The sequence below is a fragment of the Gavialis gangeticus genome, unplaced genomic scaffold, assembly GCF_001723915.1.
Source record: "Gavialis gangeticus isolate Ggan-Ray unplaced genomic scaffold, GavGan_comp1, whole genome shotgun sequence".
Lineage (NCBI taxonomy): Eukaryota > Metazoa > Chordata > Crocodylia > Gavialidae > Gavialis > Gavialis gangeticus.
Window position 1 is genome coordinate 165142084 of NW_017729022.1, and position 19612 is coordinate 165161695.

At 40.4% G+C, this 19612-nt stretch overlaps 1 protein-coding gene across 1 annotated transcript in view; it reads right to left on the reverse strand.

Moving 5' to 3' along the window:
- Window positions 1–19612, reverse strand: part of USH2A (usherin) — a 756200-nt gene that overhangs the window by 241303 nt on the left and 495285 nt on the right. Inside the window, exons 40-41 of the mRNA XM_019516454.1 lie at window positions 13661–14289; window positions 692–1026 (exon numbers count right to left, since the gene is read on the reverse strand). Of these exons, the coding sequence (XP_019371999.1) occupies window positions 692–1026; window positions 13661–14289 (964 nt within the window). The remainder of the gene's footprint in view (window positions 1–691; window positions 1027–13660; window positions 14290–19612) is intronic.

The following is a 19612-nucleotide window of genomic DNA, read 5'->3' on the forward strand; positions in this document are numbered from 1 at the left end:
GGGGGGGCAGGGAGAGGCATCAGGCAGAGGGGGCAAATAGTAGGGGAGGACAGGTGGCAGGGGATCAGGCATGAGAGATGGCTAGTGGCATAGGGGTAGGCAAGGAGGCAAGGGTCAGTGAGCAAGATGCCTTCCCCTCCCCCACCACTGCTTTCCACACTGCTTGCCTTCCCTGCTGCTTCTTTTACCACCACGGGAAGGAGGGGGAGTTTAAGATAATCCTCCAATAATAGGTTCTATACATGGAAAATTATAAGTGTGTTAATTTTTCCATGTATAGAATCTAATTGCTCGAGGGTCATCTTAAATTTAAACTCATCTTGGATTTGAGTAAATATGGTAAAATGGTTTGTCCTGTGAGTTCAGTGAATGTTATTGCCATGCCAGGCTTGCCTATAATTTATTCATGAGGCCTGAACCCCAAAGAGGGTTTTTCACAGGACCAGTGAAAATGGGGCAACATGACATAGAGTAGACCCTTGCCCTGGCATGCTTTCTTGGCTAAATTGACATAGGAGGGAAGAGCCTTTGGTTTCAGCTGTAAAATAAGGTGAAATTAGAAGTTGAAATGATATTGAAGCCATGAATTACCAGATAAATAGAATTGCACTTCCAGCACATGCAGAAATCCTGTAAGAATACAAATCTACAGTGTTACCAGTTCACAAAGTTGCATGCTTCTATACCTTACCTCAAGTGTGGTCCATTGGGCCTAGAGGGTGGTTGCCAAGAAACAGCAATAAATGACTCACTTATTGGAATCACAGACAAAGGGCTAACACCTAGAGGAATTGTTGGATGTGTAGTCACATGTGTAGGTAAGCTCTCTGTGCAGCCTCCCAGGAAACCATCACCTACAGAACAAGCTACTATAGTGACCGAGTAGTTTGTATAAGGGATCAGGTTGGTCACCAAATAATTTAGCACTGATGAATTGTCACTGATAATGGTAATTCGAGGGTCAGGCATGTGAATTTCATAGTTCAGTATTTCTCCATTCTGTATAAGAGGAGGTTCCCAAGACACCTGAGAAAAGATAATAATTTTTACTGTCAGAACCACTGGCTGGATTAAAATGCATGTCCCGGTGATAATAAGGCATTCTGTTTCAACTTCTAGAAAGAAAAGTTAATCTAGAAGTTGTATCACAAGGATTTTTTTAAGAAAACAAAACGGTGTGTTATGAAAACAGCAGCAGTCATAAGAAATGAGTAATTATATGCTGAGATACAGACAGAGATATGAAAATACATACACACAAGGAAATATCAGAAAATCTGATTTTACCCTGCACCTTAAATTTAAGAATGCAGCTTCTACTCAACAGGTTAGAAAGCAACTGCTGTCTCTGACCTTTCTGTCAGAGCCTCCTGCAAATTCTCCAGTTAAGTCTATTTCACTCAGCAGGTTGAGTGGCCTCAAGCGATTCCCTATGCGCACGAAAACTGAAGACAAACACATGTATCCATAGCCAGGATTAAGTATGCTTTCATATCTGGTCATTTACATATGTTATCCATTCTTGGGGAGCCTATACTTTGCATACAATTTCCTGCTTCCCAGGAGTATAAAATGGGTGACCTGTAGCAAGAATAACACATGGCTATTTAGACTATTCGTTAGTCATAATTGGGGAAACTGAGAGAGAGTATCCTTAGGATACCTCTGAAAGGAGCACAAGATTTGGGAGACAGATTCAATTTTCTGTAAGGCCACAGGCTTCATAGGAGACCTCAGGCGTGTGGCATAACTGGGGTGGGGTGACTGGCTAGCTGCCCTGGATACTGAGTTTGTGGGGGAAGGGTGGGTTGGGAAAAAAATGGCTACCAGTGCTGCTGCACAATTTTGCCAGCAACAGCAGCAACAATCAGAAGTTGCTGTTGCCACTGTGTGTGTGTGGCAGATGCTTTGGGCTCCCAGAAGAGTCATTATACTTCTGCCTTGGGCAAGTCCTTTAATAGGTTTTGAAAGATACAAACAGCAAAGGCACAACTCAAAGGCACCTCATACCAACTGATATAGAAAGTAAGTTAGAAGTCTAATTTACATTCAATTTTAATGGGTGTGAGGTGACAATATATTATTTTGCCTTTGAAAATCTACTCCTTAGTCTCTCTATGTCTTGATTCATTTCCTCACCAGGAAAATAGGGATAATAGTACTTCCTGGCCTCTTAGAGTGGAGTAGATAAGTATGCTAAAGACTCTGAAGTCTTATAGTAATGGTAGTCCAGTAATGGCATGTTTATTATCTCAGATGAATGTTTGTCTTGCAACGTGCTGGTGAACGTGTTCTACAGTCTACTAGTGACAGAGGAAAAAGGAACTCTTTTGCATTACACTATAGTATTGGCAAGAGTACTTAATTGTACCTACCAAGCTACACCAAGAAAAAGTTTATGAAAATGAGTAATATAAGGAATTATATAATACACATTTTAGTTTATTTTTCTATAATAAATTACAATATAGGTATCACGCAAATAAAATGTATAGTTTCTGTTTTAAAAGTAGGGTTGCCAAATTATTTTAAAAATTGATCGTGATTAGTTGAGTGATTAACAACATTAGTTGCAATTAATCACAATTTTAATCACACAGCTAAAAACTCAAAATTATGTGCAGAAAAGCTCAAAATTACGTAAAATTATTCAGGTACTTTGTACGGTTGGGGTGGGTGTGAGGTGTGTGGTGGGGGGAGAAATTTGTGAAGGTGTGAGGGGCTGTGGGTTTATATGTGGAGTTTGGAGCCCTGGGAGGGGAGGTTCCCACAGGGGGGCCTGGAGCCCAGGGCAGGGGAGCCCCTGCTTACCCTGGCAGGATGTGGGGTACTGTGGGTCAGGAGTAAGGAGTGTGGATTGTGAGTGAGGGGTAGGGGTGTGGCACAGGCATATCACTGCCTCCCCCCCACAATCATATTACCACTCCCCCCACAGGTGTCCTCTTTTTTGAAACTGGAAATATGGTAACCCTATAGGAATGCAGCCCAGCAGCATGTAGATCAGTGCCCAGTAGGTAAGTCTGTGGAGGAGAAGGGGTGAGGGAGGGGGCAGGGGATGGGGTGAATGGGACCCTGGAGCTGGGACAGATCATGGGATGGAGTGGCAGGAGACTTGTCTTGTCCAGAGGTAGGGGGGCAGCTTCCCACAGCTGTGCGCACTCTTGGAAAGGCATGGGGGGTATGTGGTCCCCAGATTTGTTCATGGAGTGGAGGCAGGCTGCCCACTGTGGGTTGGGGTTCTGTGCCTGCGCCTTTGCCCCAGGAGCCTCTGATAGAGTTTGCCCCAGCAGCAGGAAGCTCCCAGGGGCCGGGGGCTATCCCCCACCCCCTGGTGGATGGCTGACCGGGAGCAGATTTCACTCCCAGTAAGGCATCTACATAAGCTCTATGTCACCTTTACTAATACCAAGTAAATTTGCTACTTGCATTTGCAAGTAGCAAATTTACTCAGTACTAGGGAAGTTTACTGTGAAGTAAGCATGTTCACATGCAGATACACATGCTTTCTTCATAGTAAACTATGTTAATACAAAGTTAAGTGTCTTTTGTAGATATGCCCAGTATGTATGGGGATACTATGAGGGGACACCCTCTTAAAATAGGAAGTTGTCTTAAAATGGTCCACTTGTATCAATTTTTCTTCATTTTTAGTATGTGTCAGAAGGGTGGGGAAAGGTGTCACCACTTGACTTTGAATACCTGGCTTCTGTGCTGTACAACTATTCAATAACATATGTACAGCACTATGTAACACTACACTGAAAGAGGGGAAGTTAAAATCTCCTGCAGTAAAACAGCATCTCCTCTGAAACGTCAATATGTGAATGCCACACCAACAGTTTTTTATGAAGAAAAACTTGAAAGAACTCAGTTATCATACTGCTGTAAAGACAATGTGCTTGATGCTGTATAAAACAAGAATGAGATACTAAGCTTATGAAGTTTATAGTAGGTATCTTGGGGGCTGAGGTGGCGTGGGCAGTAAGGCACACACTTAACAGCCCAGAGATTGCAAGTTTGAGGCCATAACAGAAGCACTCATAGTGCAGCCTTATCAAATTCTGCTAAAACACCTTGCCATGCAAGGACACAAGTAAGGAAAGTAGGTGTCTTCTCCTATAATGGCACTTTGTGAACTCTGGCAGCAAACAGAAGTCTTAATCTCCACCTGGAGCAGTTTTCCTGAGGAACAGATACAGAGCCCTAGCAACAGAGGCAGAGAATGTTCTGTTGGTGGAAAAGGCCAGGCCAGTCATCCCAGAGGTTGGGAAGATCGAGACCACTACCACCAAAAGGAAGCAATGGGCAGTGGTGGTTGGGAACTTGCTTCTGCAGGGGATGGAGACATCCATCTGCCAGCCTGACCTATTGTCTTGGAGCACTGCTGCTTGCCCAAAGCCCAGATCCAAAATGTCATGGAAGGATTACCAAGACTCACCCAGGCCTCTGACTACTACTCCATGCTGCTCATCTATGTGGGTACCAATGATACTGCCAGGGGTGATTGTGAACAGATAAAATGTGATTACAAAGCTCTGGGTGCAAGGGTGAAGCGGCCGGGGCTCCAGTGTTATTCTCCATAATCAAAGGGAAGGGCCCTAGCAGATCCTTCAAAACGATGCATGGCTGAGCAGATGGTGTTGGCAGAAATGCTTTGGCTTTTTTAAGCACAGAATGTTGTTTGAAGAAGGATTGCTAGGAAGAGATGGGATTCACCTGATGAAGAGAAGGAAGGGCATCATCACAGACAGGCTCACTAACTTAGTGAGGAGGGCTTTAAACTAGGTTTGCCAGAGGATGGAGACCAAAGCCCTGAGGAAAATGGGGAAGTGGGTGACCTGGAAGAAGCACAAGAAGGAGGGGGCAACAGAGGAGGCCTTCTCATTCTTCTAGAGAAAGCAGGGCAAGTTACTATAGGTGTCTCTACATGAATGTGTGGAGCCTGGGAAACATGTAGGATTTGGAAGTCCTAGCACAGTTACAGAACTATGAAGTAATTGGAATAACAGAAATGTGATGGGATAGCTTGCAAGAATGGAGTACTGTCATGGATGGGTACAAACTATTCAGGAAGGACAGGCAGGGGAGAAGAGGAGGAGTTGCGCTTTATTTAAAAGTGTTCAACGATTGCTCAGAACTCTAGTATGAAACTGGAGATAACCCTGTGCAAAGTCTCTGGGTTACAGTCAGAGGGGAGACTAAAAAGGATGACATCATGGTGGGTGTCTGCTATATACCACCAAACCAGCAGGATGAGGCTTTCTCCAAACAGCTAGTGGAAGTTTCCCAATCACAGGCCCTGGTTCTCATGGGGGACTTCAATCACCCTGACGTCTGCTGGTAGGACAATACAGCAGTGAACAGGCAATCCAGGAAATTTTTGGAGAGTGTTGGGGGCACCAAGTGTTGCAGAGGCCAACTAGGGACTGTGCTTTTTTTGATCTGCTGCTCACAAACAGGGAAGAATTGGTGGGGAACATAGAAGTGGATGATAACTTGGGCAGCAGTGACCATGTGATAAATGAGTTCAGGATCCTGGGAAAAGGAAAAAAGGAGAGCAGGAGAGTAAGGACCCTGGACTTCAGAAAAGCACGAATGAACCACCCTGACATGCAGAAAGACTAGCAAGTATAGCAGAAGCCTAGCTTGGCTTAGCAGGGAACTCTTCAGTGAGCTAAAACACAAAAAGGAGTGGAAGGAGTAGCATGGGCGACTGGTGCCTCCTGAGTCTGTGGGGCACCAGATCACCAACATGAGGGGTTCCCCAGTGGCTGATCGCCGGCCAGGGGGTGGGGGGAGGGTGTCCCCCAGCAGCCAATTGCCGAGCCAGTGGTTTCACAGCTGGCACTTCCAGGGAACGCACAGCCGATCTCAGGGGGAATCACTGTCCTGAATTGATTTGGCCAAATCTGATTCAAAGATTTGGCCACCACCAAATTGGCTGAATCTCCTAACTGAACAGGCCCCATCCTCTGCCCATTCTCCCAGTCCCGTCAATGGCTGCCTTACCTGGCCCCAGCATCCCAGTACTTAAAAAAAAAAAAAAAAGAAAAAGAAAAAGGCCCTAGGCTCACCAGGTCCTGCCCGGGGGGGGGAGGGGGTGGCAATCCCCACTGCTCCCCACTGCCCCATGCTGCATGGGTGGGAGGAACTCTTCCACAAGCCCCCAGAGGCCCTGACAGCCACTGCAGCAGCCAGTGAATGAGGGGCTTTTGTTTTTTTTTTTTTATGTGCCAGGATGATGGCACCGGACGGCGCAGCCATTTAGTAGAGCTGGAAGAGCAGGTGGGGGTCGGGTGCTCAGGGGGGCAAGCAGGGGATGAGGCCTGGAGGTAGCCCCCCCATGGCCCCCTCTCCACTCAATAAAGTGAAAGACTGCAAACCAAACTCTACTAGTCAGCAGCATGAAAATAAAATAGGGCCTGCTGCAAACCCATATTCCTTCTGCCTAGGCATGGGCCTCTCTGAGCTTTGTGGATTTAGTGTTTTAGTATGACTTATTTAAATGTGAGATGCTGTTCATGGACATTGGAGACCTGATCTGGTTTTAGGTTCAGACATCATCTGGAAGGGATAGAGAAGAGATATACAGTCGATTGCTGCTTCAGACAAACTTTTCTCTGTTTTATATAGTTGGAAATCTATACAGTAGTGAGAAGTCAAGGTCAAGTGACTGATTGGTCAATGCAATGTAAATAGAGCTGGTAGAGCTATGCTGGTTAAAACATTTGTGATATTACTGGACCTCCTCTCCACTTTATTTGAATCTGCCAGGATTTGAGGTCAGAGCTTGGCGAAGCATAAAAAGCATAAGATCTCACTAGACAGGCAGTGTTGGAAGTAGTAGCAGTTTGTTCATTGATTTGAAACTCAGCATTGAGACCATGAAAGAGGGTGCCCATGAGGAAGAGAAAATAAGGTAACTACTGGGAGAGATTAACTGATTCAGCGTAATGACTCTGGAAGCTGTCATTTAAAGATCAAAGCACCTTATTTTCTCCGCCACAAAATTTAAAGAGACAGAAATTAGCCATTTCCCCCCCATTAAACAGTTATAACCTTGGAAAGCTTTTCTTTTTGACAGTAGTTGGAACCTTTCAATTTGATTCTGAACAGTGTTTCAAGAGTAGGCAAACAGATAACTTTTACTGGATCTGGTCGGTTATTATACTTTTAGTACTTCCATTTTTACACTTCCAATAGTATGATAACAAAGAGAAATGAGTTTCAGTGATCAGCAAGAGGCAATTGAGTTCACAGGGAAACAGTTAGCCTACTCCTGGAAATTCCATTATATTTCTCTATTCATGTACAATGATTTACATGTATAAATTTATTTTCAAGAAAAAATATTTAATAGCCTTAGTGTTGTGTGTATCCTGCAATCCTTCTGTGTACAAATTCTTTTCAACTTCTATTTGAGCTATGTAAATGGGAAGGTAGTAGGGTCATGCCTATGACTGCTCGTTCAAATGCTTTGAGAAGAACTTGTGTGTAAATAGAATTAACATTTCTTTATGAACCTATGTAATGAGTACAGAGAACAATATCTTTACATGGTATTGGTAAATCCAAAGAGAAGTGCTGATGAAGCTCTGGTGAGTTCTTTTGCAGGTCAGCCTATCATATGATCTGCACCAAATGAGCAAGCTGTGTAAGAAGTCACAAACCTAAAATGCAGGAAAACCTCAGGTGTGCAAGCTGAAGTTGCTCCTAGGGGTGTTACAGTATCTTAACCTGCTCAAGCAGCACTTATGTAGCAAATAAACCAAGGTCTCACTGACCTTAGCAAGACTGCAAGGTAATCTCACACAAGGATTGATTACTTTTAAGTAATTTCCTCTTTCTAAAACTGATACAGCACAAGAATGAACTAGACCCATTGGTTCCCCTTCCCAGTCCAATATGAAGCCTGTTGTTGTTCTTGTTAAATTTCCTTTTCCATTCAAACCACAGGGCCTAGCTACCAGGATGACTGAGACTCTCAAAATGCATTTCTTAAGTCACAGGTGCTCTGCAAAGCCCTCTTGGGCAGTCTGCCTCTGAAGCATTTTGAGAACAAAGCAGTACTGGAGCTTTCAGAGAAAAAGGAGGTGGGGTCAAAGAAACTATAGAAAGAGACATTGGTGTTATGTGATGCTAATGTTATGACCTGACTGGCACTCATTTACTTTCTACTCATTTACATGATTTTTTTCATGCCTTTTCCTATTAGCCAGTTTAAGAATAATGGTAGGTTAAGAGTTCCACTGCTCCATTTTCTGTTTCTCATGAGTTAATGGAGAGTAGAACTGAGTTAACAGAGCTTAATTATTGGGCATTTTCTTTGTTTAGCTTTCTATATGTAATTTAGTGGCTGGTCTGAAAAGCAGCCAACTAAAAGGTTTAATATAATGGGGTAAGGAAAATGGGACCTTCTTCAAGGAAGGGATACAGAGTGCATTTCTAAGCCCTTCCTAAAGTTGCCTTAAGTTTTAGCTGCTCTCAGCCTGCAGAGGTATGCAGCAATGGGGTTGAGATGGAAGAAACTGAGAATTAACTTTACACAGGAAAATAATGAACAAGAACTAAAAGATGAGTTAAAAAGCCTATGTCACTTTCTCATTCATTACAAAGGTAGAAACATACATGGGACAACAATTATCATTCCTTGGTCAAGGTCACAAAAGGGAAAAAGAAACCCAAACTACTGGCAGATGCTAAGGGACCACCTACCAAACCCCCTCCCCACAAAAAAATAAACAACACTACATTTTTAGTAGGTCAGCACAGAATATATATAAATAAGACACTAGATGACATCACAACAATTTATTATTTTTCTCATTCCATATAAGGCATCTGAAATTTAATCTGAATGTAAGGACAATTACATTTTAGGGCTGTGTGAAGCTTTAGCTGCTGATTTGATTTGACTGAGATTTGGCACGATTCGGTGAATCCAAATCAAATCACAAGACCCCTTAATCTCTCTGAATCAGTTTGGAAAGATTTGGTGATTTGGATATAGACACAGCTTTAAATGATTTTTCTACATACCTCTAGGTAGCAGGCGGATTGTCAACACTGCGATACTGGGGCAGATAGAATGTCCCACAGGAGTGTGGGGGGCTTCCCAGCACACTTGGCAGCAGACCTAGAAGTGAACCAGAAGTACTTCCAGTCCACTTCTGGGTCCACCAGGGAGCGTGCTTGTTTTAACTATGTGGAGCAAACCGAAGCTAACCTAACATGAACTAGGTAGCATGGCATGGAGTTCTCCCTCGCCAGAAGTGGCATAACTTCGAGAAGCTCAGAGGGTACTTAACATGAGTTAACAAGCTTTAGCAGGTGGGCAGTCACATTTTAGGTGCCTTTAGTATGAGCTAGGTATAACATGTAACTTCACTTGAAGTACAGGAGTCTGGTCAGCATATCAAGGCTTCAATAAGTGCATTATCTCAATAACTTCTAGCAGCCACAGCCTGTAGTTGTGATTAAGGCTGGCCTCCTCAGACAGAAACCCCAACATGGTTGTAGAAAAAGAACTTGCCTTCCATACATTAAATGGGACAGTCTAGTGCAGGAGGATGTAATTTACCATTACAGTAGATCTGGCTCAATGTACCCAGCCACATAATTCTTTTTTTATACAGAGAACTCCCTAAAATAATTATTCACTGAGTAAACCAACCTGCTTCTCCAGTTATTCAACACAGCTACACTCCCCAATGTCATATCAGTGTGAAGTGTGAGATTGAGGCAGCACAGCAATTGCAGCCCTCCCAAGAAAAGGAATCAATTTCCTTTCTGCTTTTGTATGTTAGGGTATAGCAAATCTTGTGTAACAGGAATAATGTTCATTGCATTGGAATATACTAAATAAATGGCTTTTGCAGTTGTTGAATGCCTCTGCTTCACTTTGGCATTTAATCAGCCACAAAAGCAGTTTATTGCTCAGTATACTCCACTACCATGAACATTATCAATTCAGAAAATATTAAAAAATAACATGCAGGTGTCACAGAAATGGGAGGCATAAATATTATCTGCATCTTTACATTTTCTGCTGTGCATATGAAGGCAAACTGAGTGATTTTGATACAAGGCCATTCTGATTAAAATTAAATATAAAATGACCACACATGGAATCAGGAATGTTTATGCTGAGACAGTGACCTGCCATGTTGATATTTTTCCTTCTTGCAGAGTGAAAGCTTAGGTCTAAGAAAATAAGCTGTATACTCCAGTGAGTACTATGCTAGAGCGCTTTGAATTCTTTACATCACAAAATCATTTATATTGATTCTATGACTAAAAGGAATGGAAATATGTTTCTCTTTATAATAAATTCTCCCTTTTTTTGGTTTAAGTAAATATTTGTGCTCATGGTTTAGGGATTGGTTGCACTGACAACTGAAAGCCTCTATTGATTCTCTTCCCTGGCTTGCTGAAGGAGCCTCTCAATGTAATCTTTCCCACAGCATCCTTCCAATACCTTCAGCTCTAACCTGGAAGGACAGCTCTCTCTAGGGCAAGAGGTAATTAAAGTCTCATGCTGGCTATCTCCTGAAGAGATTGCTTATTTTCTGCTCTTCACATAAGAGTTGCCATCATAGCTATTTAATATGACAAGTGTGTTATACAGCGCAAGCAGGTTCCATGAATTTGTTCTGAGCACTAAGCAGATGCTATATTCATGATGGTTTCATGGCATGTTTTTCTAGAGAGTTAGTGCACACCTCACTCAGACTCTAGAAGGAGTTTGAAGTTTACCAATAAAAAGCCATCCATACCAAATTCATGCTACCTCCATATTCAATTCTTCATTCAGAATAAATTTCAGTAATTAAGAAACTGTTACTGTGCCAGCCTCCACAGTCTACCTAGAAGTAAAATAAACATGGTTCTGGGATGAGGAACTGCAAACAATTTGTAGGCTAGTCCTCAGAGACCACCCAAACACTAAACTGCAGAGTACAGAAAGAAGGCAAGAGGATCAGTTACTACTTGCAAATGCAACTCTTTTCTTCTCCATTGACTGGACATGACCCTTACCACCTATACATGAAGAGTCAAGTAGAAGGAAATCATCTGTGCTTCAAGAGGATTCTGCAGCCTGCCCTTGGGCAGGCCACTGGAGATAATGCCACCTAGGAGAAATTTCCACAAAAAAATTACAATCTTTGCATTCTCCTGTGCCTGAAGAAGGGTGAGTATGCCCAAAAGCTTTCAAATAAAGATTTTTTTTTTGCAAATATCTAGTTGGTCTAATAAAAGATATTACCTCTACTATGAGTTTTGATTACTTTTTCCCATCCACATTCAGGCAAAGGAGACCAAAGAACAAACTAGTGTTCTTTGGGGAAACAAGAAATGTTTCATTATGCTATTATTGAACTTATTCAGTTGTATTTCATTTATTTTGAAGATACTGCTATAACACTTTTCTATCCTTATAGCCACAACTTTGTGCTTAAAGATCCAAAGTATTGTTCCAACTAAGGTATGCCCTACATACTATATTGAACTCAATAAGGTAGTCTTGTCATTTGTTTACAGAATACTTCTTTTACCTTGAAGATATGATACTTGCCCAGTTCAATAGAACTTAGTACAACAGAAGACTGTGTCCAGAGGACTTTCATCAGAGTACTAGTACAATATAAGAATATTCAGATGGATGTAGGTAAATATTTTATAAACACATGCACACATTCAGGTGAAGTGCATTTGGAAAGATATATACCTAGAGAACTTTCAACTTGCTCAATAAAATTAAATAAAATTTCATTGGAAAATGTTAAAAATAATTAGACCTACTCCATTTGGGATTATGATTTGAGCTCAGGTACAGGGAAAAACAACATGAAGTCATGACTTGAAATGAACCTACATCCCTCCCTGAAATGGAAGACCCAAAAGTGTAGACGTTAAAAAGCTGTGAACACTAATGAGAAATTGGGAAACAAGAAATAAGCATCTGAACCATTGAGACAGCAAAATGTAAAAAAAAAAAAGAAAAAAAAGACAAAAGGATTTATTATGTTGAAACTGATTTTTTATGGAATAAAATGTAGCATGGTGCTGCCAGATTCCTGGGTCTCAGAAGAGATAAGTGATGTAATTTACTCTCAAGAAGAGTAGATCCCTTAAATGTTGGGCTTGACACAGAGGAAAATACAAGTATAAATGAACAAATATCCTGAATTACTTAAAAAATAATCCAGTACAAAAATAAAAACTAATTCGTTAATTTGATTTTTTTTAAAGTAAGGATAGAGCATTAACAGCATACAGAAGAGAAGTTTTGTGTTTAAATGCACAAAGGTGCTTAAATGTTGCATTAAAGATAAACACTGAGTTCTTTTCCTGCTCAAAGAGACTTGAACTCAATGTGAGTTCTGAACTGAAGTCTAGATATGTGTTTAATTTACTTGCTGGTCTATTTAATTCAGCGCTATTGTTAATGCTTTTGGAAAATACATTAAAAAAGGGTTGCTGTAGATTGTTAGATGTTAAAAGATGTATCTACAAAAGTTCACAGTAAAAAGATGCTTGTTACCAACAGAGACAGAGTTACCTGAAAGTATATAAGCAAGAATCCCCAGTAGACAGACTAGCAATATTTCACAATTACTTGTGGTCAATCATTATTAATTCTTATGGTAACCACTGTACTCATATGCTGAATTCACCATTAATGTGGATGCAACATACAATTCCATAAGTATTAAAACATAGTTTAAAGAGATCGCTTTGTTTAAAAATGAATAACTCTTGTCAGATCTTCAAACTGTGCTGAACAATACAAAATTAGCTTATTGCTTCAATTAATATTCTAAAACTATTCATACTGCCTAAGTAACATCATTTTATATTTATCTTTTGAAAATACAGTTTATACCGAAAAAATAATAAATCTAACAGATGAAGTTCAGTCTTATGCAAATGTCCTTTGTTTTGTGCTCTGGTGAGCAAGCTACTGTACCAATACTTTTGGCATTAGTACAAGCCTGAATCCATGGAAGCATGTGTGTATTTACACAAAAGAGGCTTCTAAGCTACAAAAATCCCTCTTGTTTGGTTACACTAATTTCCCTTGAATGAAGTTTGTATGCAAGCCAAAACAATGGTAGTTATCCTGTCCTCTAGAGCTCATTCCCAACTGAATGATGTGAATAATTGAAAACTTCCTAGGTAGTCCTGTAAGACATTATTTCCTAAATCAGCAGAGTGATGATGCTGTTTTTACTTCATTAGCTATTTTTTAAAAAATAATAATTTCAAACAAGTATTTTAATATTTATACAAAGTATTGTATAATTCATTAGCATGTTAAGAATTTGTTTTAATTATTCATTTAATTATTTCTCCTTTTTTTGGTTTATTTTGGTCTGACTGTGTAGTTAAGGCTAAGTACTCCATCGTGATGGTCCAAATGTTTCAGGTGTGTGATAAAAACAGGAGTGTCTCAATGCAGTGTGCAGGGAGAGAAAGAGAGAGGAAATCTGAAGCTGTATCTACAATGGTTTTGAATTAGAGGCCAGACATGAGTTATTTACTTATCCCTAAAGCAGTGAAATCTGTTAACTCAGCCAGCAGATCTCTCTGTCAAATTAATAGCAGTTACAAGGAAAATATATTAAAAAAATTGTGAGACAAAACAGACTCAGCCTACCTGAGCCAAATCTGGTCCTAATACTTCCACCTCAGGTGGTTGAACCCCTGCAGGTCTTGATGGTCTGGTGGTTACTTCTGACCAAGCACTGCTGTTAGTGCCTCCATTATGGGTGCTCACCAATATTCTGTATTCATACTTCTTCCAAGGGCTCAGGGAAGCACTCTGGTCAATGTAGTTCTTGGAATGATTCAGAGGCAGAGTCACAAGAGTAGACACTTGTCCTGTTCCTTTAGTCCTCCTTTCTATAGTAAAGTTTTCCACCAAACCATTTGGGTGAACTGGGTGTTGCCATGATATGACCACAGATGTGGGTGTATCAGAATACAGGTCTGGGGCAGGGATGTCTTCAGGTGAGTCTGAGAGAGTCTGTATAGCTGGGGCCTTGGGTGAAAGAGAGCATCCTCTAGAGGTGCAGCCTTCCACTTGAAAATGATAGACTGTATAAGGACGCAAGTGGTATATTGTGCAATTAGAGCTTGTTCCTGGCACTTTAGTGTACAGCTGGCCATTTTGGTAAATGTTATAATGGGTAATATTGCCATTTCTCTTCAATGGATGTTGCCAGATGATGGTCACTGCCCTAGACACAACATTCAATACAAGTGGTGGATCAATGGGACCAGGGCCTATAATTAAAAGGGGGAAAAAAGTGATTAAAAAAACCTCCCAAATTCTCTTATTGATGAAAGTCAAAATTATCAACTTGTATTTACAAAATGAATCCACATTTCAAATTATGACAGTGTGACAGGGGGCAAGTTAGGGGCAGAGCCTCAAGTTGGCCCACCCACCTGTCTATGTAGGGCAGTCCTCCCAGTCTCGCCTGCCACAACTTCATTATTATGATAAACTGGTGGTAAATGTGGGAGACTGCCCTTAACATGTCCCAATGCCAGGGGGCACTATCCATGGCTCCGTACTTCCCCTACACTGTGACCCATGCCTCACAGATGACATCCAAAATATATTCATATCCCAACTCCTAACTCCAGCCTCTCTCATTGGGCTCTGTGCCCCTCACTCATACTGGGCTCCTTGCCTCTCACATACTCTGGGATCCTTGCCAGGCTCCATGCCCTTTCCCAAACCCTGGGTTCCTTGTCCCTCATTTGCTCTGGGCACCTTGCCCCACTGTGGACCTCCTTTGGTTCTGCCAACCTCCTTGCCAGGTTACCCACTGAGATGTGGGGGCTGGGGTTATAAGGCACCCCTCCTCACCTTTCACTGGGGAGGTAACTGGCCTGGCACTTCTTCGGGGCCGTCATGCCACAAACAACCCCACCAGGAACCCGTCACCAGCAGGGCACCGTTTCAGGTCATGCCCAAGACCAGTGAGGCCTCCTCCATCTCCATAGCCTCACCTCCAAGGTGTTCCAGGAGCAGCTTAATTCAATGTTGCCTCTTTGGCTGCTCACCACAGACTGCTGCCTCTCTGGCCTATGTTTGAAAATGGCCGCCCTCATCAGGCACCTGGTGGCTGCCTGCTCCTGCCCTTAAAGTGACAGGCACCAAAGGTGTGCTGCCACAGAGAGAAATCCATATTCACTCAGTATTTTATTCCCCTTCAAACTGTAGGGCCAGGGCTAACTACAGTAAAAGCCATGTTATCTGGCACTTCATTAACTGGCATGCTCTATTAACTGGCATGTCGGTCAACACAGCAAAAGTGAAACTGGAAGACCACTTCAGGCCATGAGTCCCACTTTGGGCCACATCGAATTTATTGATAAATTAATAAAGTTAACATGTAATCCAATATGACTGGAAGGGATTGTTCTCTCTAGGATGTACAGTGGAGGGGCAGAAGGGGCCTGTCCCCCAGCACACTGATGCACTGGACGCAGCAGGAGGCAGGCAAAGATGCCTCTCAGGTAACCAGCATATTTGGTTATCCAGCACCCCCCATTCCCTATGGGTGCCGGATAACAGAGCTTTTGCTATAGTTAAACAATTGTGCAGAATGCATCTGTATATCTTATCAGTGATACTTTGTTTTTAAAAAAACTACCAAAAAAAATTCAACAAAAAATAACATTGCAGTGCTCTTACGTTGAATGCTGTTCTACTAGAAAAAAATGGAAGGAGATGTAGCAGTTTAAACCTGCAGCTCTAGTTTTTGTTGATATTTTTCTAGAGCACCAGCTACTAATTACAACCAATAACACAGTCATAACAAAGCTGCATATTTTACAGCCCAGTAAACCTCTGCTGCATCTCTCATTATATATTCAATATTTTACTTCATTCTGTTTATAATTCTAATCCATTTTTTGCAATTTATCTACTCCCTGTTAATATTATAGGTGATTTTTTACTGTGACTGTGACAGAAGCTGCCGATTTAGCTCTTTCACCTACTGATAAATAAACAATGCACAGATCTGACCTTTAGGTTAACAGGTTTTATGCTTGCTCCACTCAGCACTCTAACTGATTCAATTATCATAAAGGTTCAGGAGCCTCCATGAATACTGAAAAAGACCGACCATATGCCTGCATAGGTGTTGTGGAACAGCAAATACACTGCAGCCCTCCAGAGAAATTCCTTAATTGTAAATAATTTCACCATGCGACACAATCAAGTCACCTTGAATGCAAAACCCTCAGCCTGTGGAGGCAAAGTGTTATTTAAGCTTTACTGGGCTGCGTTAAATTCTGCAATTTGAAGGGCTGTTAAGTTTTTCAATTGAAATTTCATTTAAAATGCAGGTGCTTTTTATTATATTGAGGCTTTACTGCTCTCTAGGTACAAGCAAGAACATGGTGCAATAACACAAATCTGGCTCAATCACTGATCAGTAACAGCTGTAATTCCAGAACATTTAGCATTCTTATAAACCACGTCCTGAAATCTATAAATTGCTACAGCAGATCAAGAAAATACTATATCCGCCTATTCTGCCCATAGCAATTTTGACATTTATGAGATTTTTCTGTGAACATTAGATTTTATTGAAAATCCTAAAAAAAGATATACTCAGATTTAGTAATTGTTTAAAATAGCTTTGGATTTGGGTATTCTTTTTTTTTGTGGTAAGTTTCAGATATCAAGGATTTAAAATTTAAATCCAGCTATGTCTGTTTGTATTCTATGTCTCTCTTTTACCTGCTGTGCTATATTTGCATATACAAAATATCCATATAAGGCAGCTTTTAATGCAACCATTTACTTCCAAGTGAAGTATAAATGCAATCCAAGTCATTAGTGGGAGTTGGGGGAACCCCCTTCAAAGGAAAAAAATGTTTTAGCTGTATGCTGGCATAAAATATGGTCATTCCTGTTAATGTTTTAAATGAAAAAATATATAGGGAAATAGGAAGCCTAGAAACCAAAATAATTCTGGCACAAAGTCTTGCCCTTTATTTACTATTGGATAATAGAGTCAGAAGGCTAGATTCTTCTCCCAGATGCTACACCTCTAAATGGAAATCAGGATGAGTCCACAAAATCAATAGAATTTAAATGGTGTTAAGTAGTATAAAGAAGCAGAATAGCTAGAAGTGCTTACTTATTTTATTTACAGATATGAACAAGTATTTTCCCTTCCCTATATGTAACATTATAAAATGATTCCTATAAAATGCATTCCAGATCATGGGTCCAATTTTGCTCATAATCATATTTGGTTATTCTAGATTTACACTAAGGCACTGCATGATGAGTTGAACCTCTACATCCTTATTTAGAAAAAGATCTGTCCTTATAATAAATCCAGCCAGTCATCACTTACACCTGCACCTAACCATTCAGGTTGTAACCTGGAACAGTTTGTTTAGATTTTTTTTCCAGATTAAATCAAATATATATTCTTTAAGATAACAATTTTGTCCTGGAGGAAAAAAATCCTTTTTGAGGTTTCAGATCTTGCAAAGCAGTTTTTGGGAACTCAAGATTTTTTTTTAAAAAAAAGAAAGAACTTATATTTGCATTGCTATGAAATATGAGTTATCAGACAGTGAACTTCTGTAGGAAAAAAAACAACAATCAAGCAATAGGTTCTCTGTTGTGATTGAAGGATAAGTCCTTTATTTCTACTGAATAAGTTGCAAGAATTATAGGCAAAACATTTGTGATAATTAAATGAACTTGTGCTTTAAACCCCCACAGAGCTTGTATCCCTTAAAGATGATCTGTTCTAATGTATATGAACAGATGCTTAACTTCAGTTTTGTATTGTTTTTTTTAAAAGTGTATTTTTTCATAGCTAGTGCATCTACTTGTACATTCCCCACTGCCCTTTTAAGAAGAGAGACACTTAAAACTCTCTCAATTCAAACAAGACATTTGAGAGATGGTTAATTGGCCCCACTGGACAGGGAAGCGTTAAATACTGGTCCCCAACACTCACATAGTGTAGTTTCCTTTTAAATGGCAAGCAGAATCATCTAATTCTATATACAAATCAACTAGCATGATACTTCTTGGTTGAAAGGGTCACCACAATTATGTAAAACATGAGTATTAACTATAATTGGGGTAGTTTGCTAATACAATAAAAAGCTCTGAACATGAGAAAAGTTATGCTCACAGCAGTAGCTATCACTTTCTAAAGTAAGAATTCATGGATGAAATGACATGAAAAAGATGGTTATAAAATTTTAATGGAATGATAAAAGGCAAAAGTCAGCCTCTCAGCTGAATTCTTAAAATCCCTATATATCACAATCAGCTCCTTAACTGTAAAATCAATGTGGAGTATAACATGTTGTCAATGCGGTTGTCACTGGAGGGAAGACTGCAAAGTATGACAGCTACACAGCTCAGCCTGCCAATGATGAAAATAAAATCATAAAGCTCTTTACTTGGATGTTATTGTTTATAGAACTAACTACTCAAAATGAGAACAGTGGGCATCTTTTCCCCAAAGATCCTTGATTCATATTTCAAGCTATTTCATTACAACATTAATACTGGAAGGTAGTTTCATTTTGGCAAATGAAATTATCTTTTATGGTAGGCTATTTTGCTCATCCGCTTCAAAAGTTCAGTCTCTACTTAAAATGAAAGAACAAAATTGACATTAATCTTGCTTAATCACCTACTGAGAATCAGTTGTTTATTTACTTGCTGTACAGAATTGGGCGGGGGGAGGGGGCTATTCTCCCACCAATGAGTACATGGGATATATACATTCATTAACATACTAAGAGCTGGATCACGGTACTGCCTGTTAAAACTAATGAGAGATAAGATTTGATGGGAAGCCCACTAACTAAACAGAGTAGATGCTCCCAACTTAGTTTTGAGCCATCTATTTTGTCAGAGGCATCCAGTTGGTGAAGTTCTAAATACTAACACAATGCAGCGTCTCTGCTCAAAAGGGGACCATTACTTATTTGGCTTAAACTTTATTCAGAAAACAAAATAACTCGTCAGCAGCCACAGCATTTGAGTGCTCTCTCTTTAGTTCACATTCTTCCCTAAACTATAATGTAACATAAAGATTCCTACTGTAGTTACTATATATGGGACAATATTTTTTCTGCTTGTGTTGACAGGACAGAGATGTCCTCAGCCTTAGGACGGGAACACCTATACTTCTGACAATGACATAATTGACTACTTACAAAGAAAATTAATCAAAAACCATCTGATCACAAGCATTTCAGATAATTTCATGAGGGAATAAAGATAGGCACTACAGAAATGAATATACTAATAAATACAACACATTATTTTTATTTGGTGAACTATATGGAAAGGGTGTGGTCACTGCATTCTTCACTACTCAAAGCTTCAGGCAACTGATGTAAACTAAAACTTTTGAGGAGATTACTTTTCCGTATTTTTAACCACCTGAGTTCACCAACCTGACAGTCATTTGTCCTTGAACAGATGACAGGGGATACGCTCCTTGCTAAAACTAAGGGAGGGCAGCACTTCTTGGGGAGGCATCAATATACCATTAATTTCCTCATTTTCGTAGCTTCAGTCACAGATCAGAAAATT